The sequence below is a fragment of the Vigna radiata genome, chromosome 6 (assembly GCF_000741045.1).
Source record: "Vigna radiata var. radiata cultivar VC1973A chromosome 6, Vradiata_ver6, whole genome shotgun sequence".
Lineage (NCBI taxonomy): Eukaryota > Viridiplantae > Streptophyta > Magnoliopsida > Fabales > Fabaceae > Vigna > Vigna radiata.
Window position 1 is genome coordinate 34,212,763 of NC_028356.1, and position 17,040 is coordinate 34,229,802.

A 17,040-nucleotide genomic window follows, 5' to 3' on the forward strand; every position below is an offset into this window, starting at 1 on the left:
TAGTTAATAAAATATTTCTATAAATATTATTTTAATCATGTTTGACTTCACTTTTTACATTAATTCAAAATTTAATCAGAATCTCTAACTTGAACCTTGAAATCTTCTATAAATAATCAGGAACCTTGAAATCTTCTATAAATAATCAGGTAGAAAATGAAAGAAGCTTAAATATTAGATACCGAGTAATTAAAGCCAATAGGGTGAAAGAAGACTTTACATGATATATTTCATTTCACAATAACAACCTTCAATTAAATTTGATAAAAAAAATTAAAAATACATATACTTATTGTTTAAAGATTCATAAAACAAAATTAAATAATAATTCTCACACTAAAATTATATTTTACTCTTACTTTAATAAATTAACATATATTTTTCATATGTTTGTCTAATTTGTTTAATTTTAAAAATAAACGTTTTTCCTATTTCAAAATATTTTTAGAATTGACTATTTAAAAAAAAAAACTTATTTTGCATTTTTGAAAGAAGGTACGTTGTGGTGAAGAGTTTTATTTTTACATAAAAACCAACAAGAATAAAGTCAAATGGGTAAATTATACAACAAAATGAAAATATCCTCATTTATTTAAATACAAATGTTAAATTTTTAAATCTCTAATATTCAATTCTTTTTTTGGAAAACTAAGGAAAGTTCAACATCAAAACTACATGTGATGAGAGAAAAAGAAAAGGTTTATATAATTATATGTAAAAGATCTAACAATTTGAAGCAAGTACAATTCAACCTTAAGTTTACCATTGTAAATTTTATAACAACACTTATTCTTAGCATTAGAGAGTAAAACATAATAGAATTCTTCAACAATCTTGTACACGAACTTAATAACTTTTGCAACCAATGGGACATGTAAGCATATTTGAGTAATTTTGTACACCAAATATTTTCTACATGTAAGCACATTTGAGTATATAACAACTATTGTAACATAAAGAAACACATAATCTCTTGGCTTGAAAATGAACCCTAATTTCTTTTTTATCCCCACCTGTTTTTAATTCACTCACATATTAGAGTGAAATAATTATAAGGATAACTTTTTAAGAAAATAAATAATAACAATTTAAAAAAGGTAGTAAGATAAAGTCTTTTAAAGTTTATTTCTAGTTATATTATACCATGCGGAATTAATTTTTAGATCATGATATTACAACTTCTTTTAACAATAGAATACATGTTAGTCTTTTAAATTTATGTTTAAAAAATATTTGAAATAGACCGATCGGAGACGTTATCAGAAAATTGATAAAAAATAGTTGTTAAAAGAAAAATTTTTCTTAATTTTTTTATAAAAATTGGTATGACAGAATGATGATCAAAGATGTTCTAATAATTAAAGAATTAAATTTTTTTATAAATATTGGTTAAAACACGTGTATCTCTACTTTTTTTTATTACGATAACAAAAAATAAAAAGAAAATTTATCATAGCTACCAACGTCTCCTTTTATTCAATTTTATGAAAATATTAGTCTATAAATAAATATTTTTATAAATTTTATTATAGGTAATTCTTTTATTGTGAAAGAGTGAAATGTGTATTCACTTTTTTTTAATTAAATATAATTAAATTTTATAATTTTATCATACCTAATTGTTTTTTATTTTGTAAATAATATTTTTATTATAGATATACTAGTACAAAAATCATATTTTATAACATACAAAAACAAACTATGTACAAAAATCATATTTTATGACGTACAAAAACAAACTATGACGTACATAGTTTTGTACGTTATAATATGTCTACACATTCATTTTATGATATAATAAAAACCTACTAAATTAATGTATTAATAATTGAAGTATAAATTGAAGATTCTAAATTAGGTAAAAATAAATTAATTAAATTGAATGATATATAAGAACAAAAATCACATTAAATCCAATAAAATACATGTTACAACATCCCAAATATTATATGTTAAAGAGATATATAATTAAGACCTCGTCATCAACAATACATGATACATAAATTTTTGTTACGTCATAAAATAAATGTGTAGACCTATTATAACGTACAAAACTATCTACGTTTGTACGTCATAAAATATGATTTTTTTACTAGTGATAGTTATTATAATTTTAAAAATTAGTTCAGTTTGAAAAAAAATTAAATTTTTTTAAAAAATCAATTATTTAAAGAATAAATTTGGTAACAACAAAAAAAATTCTGGTGAGTATCGGACCGTTTGTGTAAAAGAGATATTTATATCTTAATATCTATTCAATCTATATTAGATTTTTTTTATACATTTTTTTAATTTTACTTTTTAAATATTTTTTAATTTTAAATAATTATTTTATCACTTATATATATATATATTAATTTTTTTTCAATTTTACTATTTTTTAAAATTAAATAATAAAATTGTAAAATTTATTTAAATTTACTCTTATAATTATAATAATACTTTTATTATCTTTATTATTATAAAAAAAATAACACAATATGCTTTCACTAATATAAATAAAATAAATCCTATTTCTTTACAAAAATATAATAATAATATAAATAAATTTATATGTTAATAATAAAAGGTTAATAATATTAATAAAATATAACAATATAAGTAAATTTATATCTTAATAATAAAAAGGTTAATTATATTAATATTAAAATTATTATTATTATAATAATATAACTAGATTTATAAATTAATAATAAAAAGTTTAATAATATTAATATTAAAAATTAATAATAACTAATTAAAACAATCTTTTATCCCTCAATTCACCTTTTTATTTTTCTCTCTTTTTCTCTTACAAAATCAAATCCTAAAATCAATTTTGCCAGTTAACTTTCCCCCTTTCTCATATAAACAACAGCCCTAAAATTTCTTCCCCTCCTCCGTCAATTCAGTCCTTGTCAACGAGAAGCTCAAACCAGCTCCTGCTGAGGAGGTTGAGCATGTGGTGGCGCTAATGTTTTTCCTGTGAAGGTCAAAGACGGAGCTGTGATTGTCCTAAAGGTGAGATTTTTAAAATCGTATATTATAAAATTGCAAGACATTTTTTGTGTTTGAAATTAGTATTGGTTTGGGTTCTGAGATTTTCAGTGATATGATTTGGTTTTCGAGTAGTAGTTGTAATTGCACTTTTATTGTGCGTTTATCGGTTTAGGTTATTTCTATACATATTTGATTATGTGAGTTTATAGGATATAAAAAGAGGGTTATGGATACTGATGTGAAGAATGATAGAATACATTGAAATATTTTGGAGAAGGGTTTTCGGTGAAGATAAAGAGTGAAACGGTATCTATTGTTTAAATAAGTGATTTGTTTGTTTGGTGTTCCTTCTGGTTCTTCCATTCCATCTTCTGCTTCAGACCTGAAAAAACAACACTGGCTGCTTTATGATGTTTTTAATATACAAATAGAAAATGGATTTGGAAAAGTCACAATGAACTGGAAAAGATGCAATACCTGTTGTTGGGGATTTTTTTTTTGTTGTTTCTGAGTAGCACAGTTACATTTTATATTTTCCACATCTCACCATTACCTTTATTCAACCTTTATTTTATCTTTTATTCAACCTTTATTTTATCTTTTATTCACTCAATAATTCACTTTTACGTTCTCAATTGAAAGGTTTTTCTAAATAACTTAATAATAAATTTTCATAAAAATACTTTAATATTCAAATGTTTTGTTCACTCTAACTAAATAATTCTTCTATACAAAACAATATTCCATATAATTCATAAAAAATAATAAATTAAATTATTAACAATTTAAATATTAGACCATAGTTTTACATATTCAAAATTTTATTCCAATTTCCTTTTAATAATAATCCTTAATTTCTAATTTCATAATTTTTACAACCAGTTTTTACTAAAATTTCAAAACTTTTTATTCTTTCATATTCAAATTTTATTAAATATACTTATACATTTATTTTTTATTTTTTATATTTGAATTCTATTAAATATACTTATATATTTTTTTTTCTTTCATATTTGAATTCTATTAAATATATTTATATATTTATTTTTTTCATATTTATTTTTTTCGTATTTAAATTTCCTATTATTTATTAATAAATAAAAATCATTTAAAAAAGATGATTTAACAAAATCAAAACATAAATAAATATTTTCTCATTAAGAAAGATATAATTTCTTTCTTTCCTTCTCTTTTATTTTAATAAAAATTAAAAACTTAAAAAACCAACTCATTGATTCAGTTTTTCGGGAATGGTATTCCGGATACCATTAACCAAAGTGAAGGTTAGAATTCGACTTTCTGATAATTAAATTTTGATCTAAATTGAAAACTGTACATATAAATATAAATAACAATATAGAAAAATGAAACTGTAGTAATAATTTTTTTTTTAGAATATCGCTTTGTTTACTCCGTCTCTATTCTAATTGTAATTAGAGGCCAATGTTAACTACTAAATAGATAATTTTGAACTGCTTTAACATAGGTAAGAATAAAGAAATATAGTAATTTAAATAAAAAATAAATATGTATATGTAAAAGGAAATGATAGTAATGAAATTAATTTTTGAAATATAAATTATAAAACATGCATTTGTTTTAATAAAATAACATTATTCTGATATTAAAAATATAATTAATATTTTATTAAATAAATTAACCGGTACATATATAGAAAGGTTCGACCTAAATTTAAGCCTATTTAAGTTTTCAGCCTAGAAATGATTTAATTTAACTAAGATTATAATATTTTATATTTATTACTAGTAAAAACACATACATTTATTATCTATTCTGTATAAAAAAAGGTTTTCTATTTTATCTTTTATTACATTTTAAAATGATAACATTTTGACCTTAATAATTATTCTTCTATTACATGTTTAAAGGAAAAAAAAAAGTAATGGATATAAGCTGTCTCATTCACCAAAATTCATTGCCTGCATTTTCTGGTAGAAGTTGGTAATAAGTGTGTATTTTGAATTTAGATTAAAAAATTAATGAGTTTAATTTAATAGGTGTTGTAAAAGATAGTTTATTATAATTTTTAAAATGCATAGTATTCAATAGAAACTGAAAATTAGTGGAGTAAAAAATTATAGCACGAACAATTGCGACGGTTGGAACGGTAATGATGTCGTGACCTGAGAAGAGAACCACCGCGCACCACCACGCCAATGACCGGAATGACGACTACTTCACGAACTGCGGCAACAACGACGGCGTGGGGAATAGAGAGAACGAGAGTGCCTAACGAACAGATAGAGCCGTCAGCGAGTAGAGGGGGAAGACAAGAAGGAACCTAATCGCGGTGAGTTTTTGTTTATTTCCGCACACGAAACGACAATCAATGGTGTCGTTTTTGTATTAAAAAAATACCCCGCTTAACTCGCCAATTCGATTGAAAGCTTGTTATTTTGGCCGAGCTTACCGAGTTAACGACGAGCCTATCGATTTTGCTCCAAAAACGATTCTGCTTACGATTCAACTCGGGAAACCGGCGGTGTATTAACGTAAACTCGTACGTTCTCACATGTTAACAGTCGAGCTCGCTAACTATGATTGTCATAGTGTTTTATTGCTTCGTTTTTATGTTTGGTTCTAGGATTGGGGTTTAGGATTTTGTTCTTTGCTTATTTCTTTTTCTGACTGCTTTTTGCGTAATTTTTTTTTCTAATCTTCTGGCTGGTTCTGTGTTATGATGGAGGCGATGATAAGAATATGGTGGTTGCAGGATTTTTGGCTTGGTAGTTGCATAATGAACTTTACAAGTTGTCTTTGAATGATTTTGTCTATGCTCTGCAACCGCTTCGTACTGTGTCTTTTTAGAGTCTGACGATCTCAACTAAAATTAATAATGTAAAAGCTATTCAAGTTTAGTTTAAAAGTATTTGATCGATCTTTCATAAATATAAACTGTACTTCTGCTATTTTTTTTATTTGGAAATATGACGAAAGTTTCAATTTTTTTGGTTTTAAACTAAAGTTCTCTTTTCCCTTCTCACATGCTCTTTAGATAGAACAACCTTCCAAGTAGAAAATGCCGAAATTATTCCTGATGTAGACCCGGTATTTGACTTCAAATTATTATGACACTTTACCTAGCTCAACTACAAACCTTTTCAATCCTAGAAGGCTACACCATAAACACCTTTTTTTCACTATGTGTAATGCAGTTTCATGCAGTATGTTTTTAGTATTGTTTCTTTTTGTTGATTATTGGGTAATTTAACTTATGCTAGATGGTGCTTTATGGAATTGCAGATAATAACGTTGGGAAGTAAGTTGGATTAGCGATGGTGATGTGTAATCGGTGGTTAGGAAGAACAAGGGATCGTTACTGTTACCACAGTGAGTTTCTGATCCGATGGATGACGAGTAGCAGGAGGGTCCAAGATAGGAGCAAGAAGAAGAGGGTTCACGACCTTGAAGTTGTAACTGAGAAATGGAAGATAGTCTCCAAAATCATTTACTTAATGGAGCTTTTGAAGCAAGAACCCGAAATGGTTATTCCTGTTAGCTCCCTAGAGAATCACCGGAGGCAAATCAACCTCCCTAGGCCCCACCGAATCTCTGATTTCCTCCGCAAAACCCCCAAACTCTTTGAACTCTACAAGGACCAAAAGGGGGTCCTATGGTGTGGCATGACCCCAAAAGCTGAGGACTTGATGGAACAACAACAAAGGGTCATCGAGGACCATGCTGACAAGGCTGCAGAATATGTTACAAGGTTTCTCATGATGTCAGTGGAGAAACGTCTTCCGTTGGAGAAGATTGCTCACTTTAGAAGAGATTTTGGGTTGTCCTTGGATTTTAGAGTCCATTGGGTGCACAAGTATCCTCAACATTTTAAGGTGGTGAAAACACTTGATGGGATTGAGTTTTTGGAGCTTGTGTCTTGGAATCCTGAATGGGCAATTACTGAGTTGGAGAAGAAGGCGGTGAGTGGAGTTGCTGGAAGTGGAAGTGAAAGTGAATTCCCTAGCATGCTTTCCCTTCCGTTCCCTTTGAAGTTTCCTTCAAATTATAAGAGGGTATATCGGTACTATGCTGAAAAGATTCAGCATTTTCAGGAGATGTCTTATTTGTCTCCCTATGCAGATGCCCGTGGACTTAAGGCTGGTTCTTTGGAGTTTGATAAAAGGGCTGTTGCTGTTATGCACGAATTGCTTAATTTCACTATTGAGAAGAGGTTGGTCACTGATCACCTTACTCACTTTCGTTGGGAGCTTGTGATGCCTCAGAAGTTGATGAGGCTTCTATTGAAGCATTGTGGGATCTTCTATGTGTCAGAAAGGGGGAAGAGGTTTAGTGTGTTTTTGACTGAGGCTTATGAGGGTTCCGAGCTCATTGAGAAATGTCCCTTGGTGCTGTGGAAGGAGAAGGTTCTAGGGCTTGTGGGTTACAGAGGGAGGAAGAAGAAGTTAGAGGTTTCTAGTGAGGGGTCTGATGCGGAATGTTATGATGATTTGGTTTCGGACCAGTGTGATTCTGAAATGGGGGAGTTGCATGTGAATATTGATCAAATTGGTACCTTGGACTATGAGGATCCTTTACATGGGGATGATCTTGAGATGGATGTTGGAGAGATTGCCCAAACTTATCGAAAATTTGAAAACTCATGAGGTCAGAGTTTGTTCCAATTTCAATAGAGATAGATAATTGTTTCATTTTTGGGGATTGTATTCCTTGATGTAAAATCAGACTCTTGGGAGCATGCATAATATCAGTGGGTTACTTTTGATTTTCATTGGAAGGAGATTTCAAATTGTCTGGTTGGGGTTGCTGATGTTTCATTTGGTCGAATTTGGTTTCCGTTCTTGGAATTTGGTCAACCATTATTTTAGTAGTGCAATTTCAATCAACATGATAAGTTGACTTCCATATTTAAAGTAAATGCTGATGTGACATTATACAACACACCACTGATAGATTTCTTTGGTAAATAAATCAATCTTTCACTCAAAACAGCACACACACACACACACTCAGAAACTGGAGAAACAAAGTGTATATTCTTCTTGTATTCAAAGAGTGTACAAGTACAGCACCCAACTCTCAAGGGAGCACTCTCCCTTCACAGGAATAACCTCCTGTCTACACAAAGAATATCAAAAGCTAACCCTTTACAAGAGCCCCCAGCCTTCTTATAAAGGACCCCCTACCACTAACCAACTGTTAACAGAACTGCTAACATTTACAAACATTCCCTAATCTCCTATCCACCTCATAAATTCCTTTTTCTCCTCTCATAGACTCTTAATATCCTATCACCCACCTCATCACTCTACTGCTACATCAACTGTTGCATTAAATATTGGATGTAAGTTTACAGATAAACAAAAAATAGAAGATTAAAATTGTGAAAACCAAATTTGACAAAACAAAAAATATGGGCAGTGGAGACTAAATTTGAGTAATGACTAAATGGGTAAGTATAAAGAGTGTTATTAAATATTTTCTTTAAAAAATCTGCAAAATAAGGTATTGATCATTAAGAAAATATTGGTGAACCTAGTGGGTGTATTGTATGGCATGAATATTTCACTTTATATTGTTTTCCTCCAAAATATAGAGATTGATACAGTGTATTTATAGTTTGGAGCCTCAGGAGCTGAGCTACAGACCAAGTGTAATTTTATACTGAATAGTGTAGCGCTTATAGGGGCAAGTTGGAAAGATAAAACAGACTGAAGAGATCTTCTTGGAGATGCTTGATGTGGAATGTGGTCAAGATCAAATAGGGTGCATGAGGCTATTTCATCTAATATATTTGTTATGTGTGCTGCAAGCTCAGTCTTTATTTGTTTACGTTGTTCTGTAGCTTTTTCTTGATGGAATTCATTTCTTAGCCATATTTAGAGTGTGTTGGGCGTGCCCTAGGTCCTTGAGCCAGTCTTGTGTGATTAGTTTTGCTGGTTTTGTTACATGTGAGCAGCTTTGTGGTAATCTGCTAGCTATGCTATTATTTGAGAATTAGATTTTATTTTTAAACTGTGTACGCATGGAATTGTGAAAAATCATATGAATATGTTATTTTCAGAAAATGTGAAAGTGACAGACAACCATTTTAACTTGTGGTTATTTAGCATTTGGTAGATAATTTTGTGTAACTCTTTTCTAGGAGAACGTCTGTAGGCTGAGAATTATATACACGAGTCTTAAAGAAAACCTGGTGTCTGGAGCTTGATACCGTGGCTTACAATACCTTCATCAAAGCCATGCTTGAAGCAAATTAATATTAAGTATCTTGCATGAACAGGATAGATATAATGAAACAGGAGGCTTGCAGGCAAATTGAATTTTGTGTCAAGTATATTTTATTTAAAAAATTCCTCTGGTGTTGTTCCATCAGTTGAAACATCCAGCACAATGATAAGGTTATAGTTTTGATAGGCTATTTGTTATGTGATATCAATTTCATATCTACCTTTTTGTTACTGTTTTTAAGACAATGTTAAACTGATGATACAGTAGTGTCTATTAACAAGATCGAAAGTTGGATAGAGCAGTGGAGATAGTCAACAAAGCTAGCTCATTTGGTGTTCAGCTGGATGAAAAAATCATACACGAATATGATTGGCTATAAGGGGAAAACTGATATTGTGTCTTTTTACTTTAACATAGATGAACTGTTATAATTATAATTCAACATTGTACCCGGCTGGAATTTATATGCCAGTTTTTCTTCATTGGTATTTGATATGAATATATTTTTCGATATGACATGAGATTAGCACTTCGATATTATCAAATCTGTATGATTATTAATTTGTTTTCTTTCTCATGTACAGTTTTCCTAGAATTTTGCAATTGTAATAATTTTATTTTGTAGGTATGATTCCAGCCATGGGAATAAAGAATTTTGTAGGAATTTTCCATAAGATACCAGCCATGGGAATAAAGAATGACAAAGTCATGAAAAGAATGAGGGTGACTGAGTTTGAGAGAATATAAGTGTAAAAAAAATGTTAAGAGGAGGAAGACAGATACTAAGTACAATATAGAAATAGAATATGTGGCATTGTGAATGTATAATGTTTGTCCTGCTGCAAAAGGGGATATAAATGTTATTGATTAATTTCTTAATTATTTTTTACCCCATTATGAATTATGAATTGGCTTGACCCATCATCATCTCAGAGGCCCTTGTGCTTGTATAAACTCTAATGTGTTTGTTTGTATGCTGTTTTGAGCATATGTAGAAGAGAAAAGTAATTTTCGAAAACCAAGTTTCTCCCTTAAGTAATCCTACACGAACACACACGCATGCATATATTCACTTTTGAGTAAAACAGTTGGGGAATATTGCCTGGTTATGTAGAAGTTTGTCTTAAAATGGATATTTCTTTTGTTAGATGCTAGTGGATGATGATGGGTAAATATCGTCTTTATTAGGATAGTAAGGTTTCTAAGAACAAGAAGCAGGGCATAAGGTGGTTTCTAAGAAACGGCCTAAGAAGAATAAAGATTCAGTAGAGAAGGACTTAGTAGACAAGCTTGACATGCTAATTGAACAATATAGATCCAAGTTCTCACACAAGGGTTCCCAAGATAACGGAGAGAAAAAGCCTTCAAAACAGCTTAGGAAATGGTTCCAATCATAGTTACTTTTTCTTTTTGGTTCATATGAATTTTGTTACCTGTATTATTTTCTTACGGCCTTAGAAAAAGTTTAAGCAATGTAACATTAGTTGCACCATATCTTATGTTGTTTTTCCTTTTTGTCCCTTCCAAGATTTCAAATGCTGATAACTTTTCTGGAATTTTTTCCTGTTTTTGTGTTTGAGGTGTGCTTAATCTTTTTAATTTCATTAACATTTTTCTTCCATCAATGTCATCATGTCTTGCAACTTCATTCTTTTTGTTTCCTTATAGTTTTAGAAGTTTAATTTTTGTGCTTTTGGTAAAGAAGTTTTAGATCATTGATTGATTAGAAAATATACATACAAGGCCTTTAATAATGATGTAATAATTCAATGCATTTAATAAAATATAAATTATCAAAGGAAAAATCAAAATTTAGTTGGAGAATATATTAATACAGCATCATAGGTGCATCTCATATGATCCGTGTATATGCATATAGCACAATACATCGTATTCAACTTTGGTTCGAGATGGCTTGTTTTTTAACTTTTGGTTTGAGTTTTTGGAAGTTTCCTTGTGGCTGTTTAGTTTTGACGTTGCCTACATTTTTTTTGGTCTAATTATTCAGGTACCAAGGGAGTCATTACTTTTTGTTATTCCTGCTTTTGGGGGCATAGTTTCTTGGGAGGGAGAAGGGGCACCCTTTGGGGAATCTGATCAGACCATCACTCATCAGGTTTGTGATTAAGCATGCCATCTTTAGGTGTCCGTTTATTTTACATTTCTTGACTTCCTCTTTTTAGGTTTGCTAAGCTACTACTTTCATATGTTTAGATTGTTGACAGGGAAGCACAAGGACGTAGGTTCTGTGTCTTTATGCTTCAGTAATAGAAGTTGCATAATTTATGTATATTATTGTTTTTGGGTCCATTGTAGAACCCTTATTGGTTTGTAGTATTGGTCTTTGGTAGAAATGTGCTATTTTATCAGTTTACGTAAATGTGATAACATTAGCCCTCATGTTTGTTGTCATCTTCCCCTGCTGTCTAGATGTCAGTCAACACTGTTTCACCACCAGCTTCCTATTTTCATGGCTGTTTTACTTTGTTGTTCTTTTACTATCAAATGACTCTCTTATCCCGTTTTCACTGTTTATGAGGATATTAATGTCATTTGGTATGAGTAAGGATTAGTGTTTTATGTTTTCTAACACATCATTTGATATCATTTTCAACTTAATATTAGTTTTTGATACTTATGGCACCACTGCATAATTTTTCTGTGTCCTTGTATTGATGCTGCTCTATGTTCATGATTAGGCATAAGATTAGGCAGTAGTCATACATTGCAACATGTTCATGATTTACTTGAAACAAAATTTGTTGTTTCCATACTTTTGTGAAAGCTTGAGCAAGTAAAAAATCTGGTGCAGTGTGCTGAAACTGGTGCAGAATTTTAATCTGATTTACCTCTGGAATGGATCATTTACCTCCATCTATCGATTCATCGTCAACTGAGAATAGTAAAGGTCGATCAGATGTTTGTGGACATTTTACTAAACAAGAACCTTATTCTGAGAAGAAGGCTAAATGCAATTATTGTGGTGATTTGATTAAATATTCGGGTGGAACAAGCGGGATGAGGAATCATTTGATGAGATGCAAAGAAAATCCTAATAGAGAAGCATTCAAAAGGCAAAAGCTTTCATCATCAACTACAGAAGTTAGTGTTAGCCCTTCACCAACTATTTCTAAATTTGACCAAAATGCATCTCGAATGAAGTTGGTGAAGATGTTTGTGCAGTCCGAGCTTCCTTTTCGATTTGTGGAAAACGAGGGCTTCCGTGACTTTGTATGGTCATTGCAACCACGATTTGAACTCCCATCCCGCACTACATTGAGGCGTGAAATGTGGGCACTCTATGAAGAGGAAAAAGCAAAGTTGAAAATTTTTCTGTCAAAGCAGTGTGAGAGGGTTTGTTTAACCACAGATACTTGGACTTCAATCCAAAACCTAAATTACATGAGTTTAACAGCTCACTTTATTGATAATGATTGGAAACTTCAAAAGAAAATTTTGAATTTTTCTCAAACAGCTGGACATTCAGGGGAGCTCATTGCTAAACATGTTGAGGCTTGTTTGAATAATTGGGAGTTGAAGCGAGTCCTTAGTATCACTGTGGATAATGCTACAACAAATGATGTTGGGGTCCAATACCTCAAAAGAAGGATGTTATCCTGGAATTGTCTTGTCTTAAAGGGAGAATATGTTCATATGCGTTGTTGTGCGCATATATTGGGTTTGATTGTGAAGGATGGCCTAAAAGAGATCAAAGATTCAATTTCAAAAATTCGGGGTGTAGTTAAATATGTGAAATCTTCTCCCGCTAGATTTGCTAAATTCAAGGCCTGTGTTGAACAAGAAGGAATTTCTTATCAAGGTATTGTTTGTCTTGACGTTGAAACCAGGTGGAATTCAACTTACTTAATGTTAGAGGCAAGCTTGAAGTACAAAGATACCTTTGTCTTGCTAGATATGCAAGATAAGAAATTCGGTATTGAAATGGCCAAAAGTAATGGTGGTGTGCCATTAGAAGAGGATTGGGAATATGCGAGGTCTATTCTACCATTTTTAAAGATCTTTTATGACTCTACCCTACGCATTTGTGGTTCTTCTTATGTCACCAGTCATATGTATATGAATGAGGTGTTTGGAATCGGTAAAAGGATTCGACAATATTCTGAGAGTGGTGATGTAAGCATAAAACCGATGGCAATGAGGATGAAGGGCAAGTATGAAAAATATTGGGAAAATCCTAATGGAATTAATATTTTATTATTGATTGCTGTTGTGCTTGATCCTAGGAGTAAGTTGGATTTTGTTAATTACTTCATTGATTATCTATTTGAATCTAGTATGGCCAATGAATTGAAAGCAAAATTATTGTCATCCTTAAAAACTCTTTATGAACAATATCAAGGTATTGAGGAGGGTTCTCAAAGTAGTCAACAAGAACCTCAACTAGATGATGATGATGATGATCCTCATGGCATGCGTTTCTACCTAAGAGTTACACGTAGATTTGATTATATATCAGAGCTTGATAAATATTTGAGAGAGGATCCTGAACCTTATATGTCAGTTGAGTTTGATATTTTACAGAAAGTCAACTCGACTAGATTTCCAATCCTTGCGAATATGGCTCGAGAGGTGTTAGCCATTCCTATCTCTACCGTAGCATCAGAGTGTGCATTCAGTATAGGAAGAAGAGTGGTTAGTCCTTATCGTAGTTGCCTAACGCCTAAAATAGTGGAAGCGCTTGTTTGCACACAAGATTGGTTAAAAGGAACATCTTTCTCTATACTTTTTGACGAGGATCCTAAAGAACTTGATAAATTTGAGCAAGGTGAGATTATATGACAAATTTATATATTTTTTTAATTTATATTTTAAGTGTTCAAAAATTATGAAATATTTTATTTTATTTTGTAGAAATAACCTCTCAAGATGAAGTGGGACCTTCAAGTGCTGCTATTAATTTCGATGATTGAAGTTTTGTCACAACTTGTTAGTTATCTAAAGTACATGTACGTAAGATTATAACCTTAATGCTTTGTTTTTCATATTGTTTTGTCGGATTATAACCTTTTTCATGTTGGTAAGACTAAGACAGCTTAATAATCTTTCCTTTCACGTTAGCAGGTTTTATTACTTGGAAGATTACATCACAGAAACCTTGTGGATTTGGTGGGATATGTGGCACACAGGAAAACATATGCTTCTTTACACATGAGCAATGGCAGCCTTGCTTCCCATTTGTATGGTTAGAAAGAGATCAATTTTTTCTTCACTTGCTTCTGTTCTGTCCATATTGAAGATCAAAACCTTTCTTCTTTTATATATGTTTAGGTCACTAACTTTGGGCTTTCCAGACCTAAGAAAAGTGATGTTTATAGCTTTGGTGTGCTACTGTTTGAGCTCATAACTGGCAGGAATCCGTAGCTTAGGCTCATGAAATATGTAAAACTAGTAAGAACAGTATCTGTTTGTGGGTTTCTTTTTGTGTGCTGGTTTCTTTTCTGTGCTGCATGCATGTGTGACACAATATTTTCTTAAACAACACAAAGTTTAAAATTTTCCTTCACTGGAGCTGTGAAATTAATTTACATTTGACATATATACATGCTAGATTGGTGGTGGCTCTTCTAAGAATTTGCTTTCTTTGTGCTTCAACTGAACGTGAACTTTTCTTAATAAAAACACCATAACCTTGGTCAGTAGAAGTCGTAAATATACATACCTACATATATTCTATGCTAATTGACTATAAAAGGGCTATAGTGATACGTCAATCCATTAACCAAATACACCTTCTGATAGATAACTTGACTGAATCAGAAACAATTCTATGTAAATTTCAAGGATCTGGTACTGAGTTTTAACAGTCTAAAGAATAATGTGAATTTAGTAACTAAATCTCCAGGGTTCAAATTGAATAGTGTTTTATTCTAGGTTATAATATCAAGTCTAAAGAATCTTTCCGAAGTTTTTTTATGGGGTGGGGGAAGAAATTTGATTAGGTGTAAGAAGCAACAGCTTAATATCAATAGCTGCTGTGAAGTTTTAATATCGGTTTATATGGTCTCTTCACATTCTTTTCTTTTTTTCTACTTTAATTTTTCATCTGATAAGTATTAAAGATTCATTCTTACTACTTTTGGTGTTTGGTAAGTTAACTTACAGTTTCATTCTTATGGTACTTCCTGACATGATCTTCCTAGCTTTTTTCTTCTCTCTGTAACACATTCTAACAATATGCAAATATTATTAGAATTTCTATACTTAAGGCTGTGTAAAGTAATGTAACTGCTATTTACATGCCTCTTACAGTGGAAATTAGGAGATTCAAATCAGTGACATGTAGTGATTCCGTTACTCACTACATGTCCATTCATTCAATCATTTTCAAATGGCAGTGTGTGATCTGTAATAACTATTATGTTTACTTTCTGTATCAAGAAAAATCTTGTGATAGCACCATAGTTCATGCAACTTATTCTTTTAATACATTCTTTCCTATATTAAATTCCAATGGCTCTTGATTTTAATGAATTTATCTTCTCCCTTGTCTTCAAACAGAGACTTGCCGTGAAAAGCCATCATTGGACTAGAACAGGCGAATGCGCGTTGCTCTTGGTACAGCACGCGGGCTTCTATACTTGCATGAACAGTGCAATCCAAAAATAATCCACAGGGATGTTAAGGCTGCAAACATTTTGTTAGATGAAAGTTTTGAAGCTGTGGTGGGGGATTTTGGTCTTGCAGGAAATGCTCAGGTCCAAAAGGGAATGATTCTTGATTGGGTGAGTAGTTTCTTTAAATTACTTGTGAGCTCACTTTTTTACATCATATATTTTTTGTCACTTTGGTCTTTACATGATAATAACCTTGACTTATATAATAATATTCCTTCACAACTTTATATTCTAGAGTTTGCATTGATCATAAATTTTGAAGAAGCTACCGAATTCCTGCAGGTTAGAACCTTATACGAGGAGAAACAGGTGGAAGTGTTAGTGGATAGGGATCTGAGGGGATGTTTTGATCCTGTAGAGTTGGAGAAAGCAGTGGATTTGTCTCTACAGTGTTCACGAAGAATCTTCCTTTATTATTGAAGCCATTGAGCTCTCTGGACCTCGCTGACACCAGGCCCTGGCTGATGTTTTGGAAATTGATGTTCCAAAGTTGCAGAAGGAGAAGCCAAGAGAAGCTGCTCCAATTGCCTCTAGTGCATGTGATCGTTGTGGTAGAGTCATGTATGATTAAAGCTTTTGTTCATCCATCACAGCAACTTCAAATGCTGGAGCTGTTATAAATGCAAACAGTTGGAGTGCACTCCCTGTTTATATATTAGTGTTGTGTTGGGATACATTTTACTATAGATTCTAATGTATTGGAGATTCTAATGTATTGGGCTTTGAAATGAATCCACTCCCAGGGGTCTGTCAAAATCTTTAAACCTTTTAACAGATTTTGGAGATGTTTTATTGTTTTGTTCATATATTTTATTGTTGAACATGTGAGAATTTTATATTGACAAAATTATAAGTTTCATAAATACTTTTGGTGACGTACTTCTTAAAAATGAGTTTTATTTTCATATTCGATTCTGATTAAAGAACTTCAAAAGCTTTGAGGAAATAAATTGAATCTTGTTCGTCAATAGAACATTAAATGGTATTAAGATTTTCTCAAATATTAGTCGAAGACTTTTACGAATCAATGATTCAATTTAAGTTACTTTGTTATTAGATAGTGTTAAAATCAGATTTTAGATCTAGTACATTGTTAAAATTTGTACAATTCAGTTTAAAATTAGTAGTTCAGTTAAAATTAGCGCAGTTTACAATTCAGTTAATAGTTCATTCAGTACAGTTTATAATTTAGTTAATAGTTCAGTTAATGCAGTTT

At 31.2% G+C, this 17,040-nt stretch overlaps 1 protein-coding gene across 13 annotated transcripts; it reads left to right on the forward strand.

The window, feature by feature from the left end:
- Positions 1-2,810: 2,810 nt before the first annotated feature.
- On the forward strand, positions 2,811-16,686 carry LOC106764837 (protein ROOT PRIMORDIUM DEFECTIVE 1). 13 transcript variants are annotated; one of them, XR_002668306.1, is made up of 7 exons: positions 11,195-11,305; positions 12,002-13,975; positions 14,062-14,156; positions 14,272-14,392; positions 14,479-14,598; positions 15,709-15,932; positions 16,107-16,686. XR_002668306.1 is itself a non-coding variant. In XM_022782516.1 (3 exons), exon 2 carries the CDS (start codon positions 6,276-6,278, stop codon positions 7,602-7,604), a length of 1,329 nt encoding a protein of 442 aa, XP_022638237.1. In that variant the 5' UTR covers positions 2,811-3,000; positions 6,244-6,275; the 3' UTR covers position 7,605; positions 9,815-11,185. The 13 variants fall into 13 exon arrangements, 5 of the variants coding, with proteins under 5 accessions (XP_022638237.1, XP_022638238.1, XP_022638239.1 ...); XR_001375996.2 differs by having other exon boundaries at positions 14,272-14,387; XR_001375998.2 differs by lacking the exon at positions 14,479-14,598 and having other exon boundaries at positions 14,272-14,387.
- Positions 16,687-17,040: the final 354 nt, after the last annotated feature.

What these genes read in the sequence shown, in the direction of transcription:
- LOC106764837 (XM_022782516.1), top strand. Translation starts at nt 6,276, where the DNA reads ATGGTGATGTGTAATCGGTGGTTAGGAAGAACAAGGGATCGTTACTGT.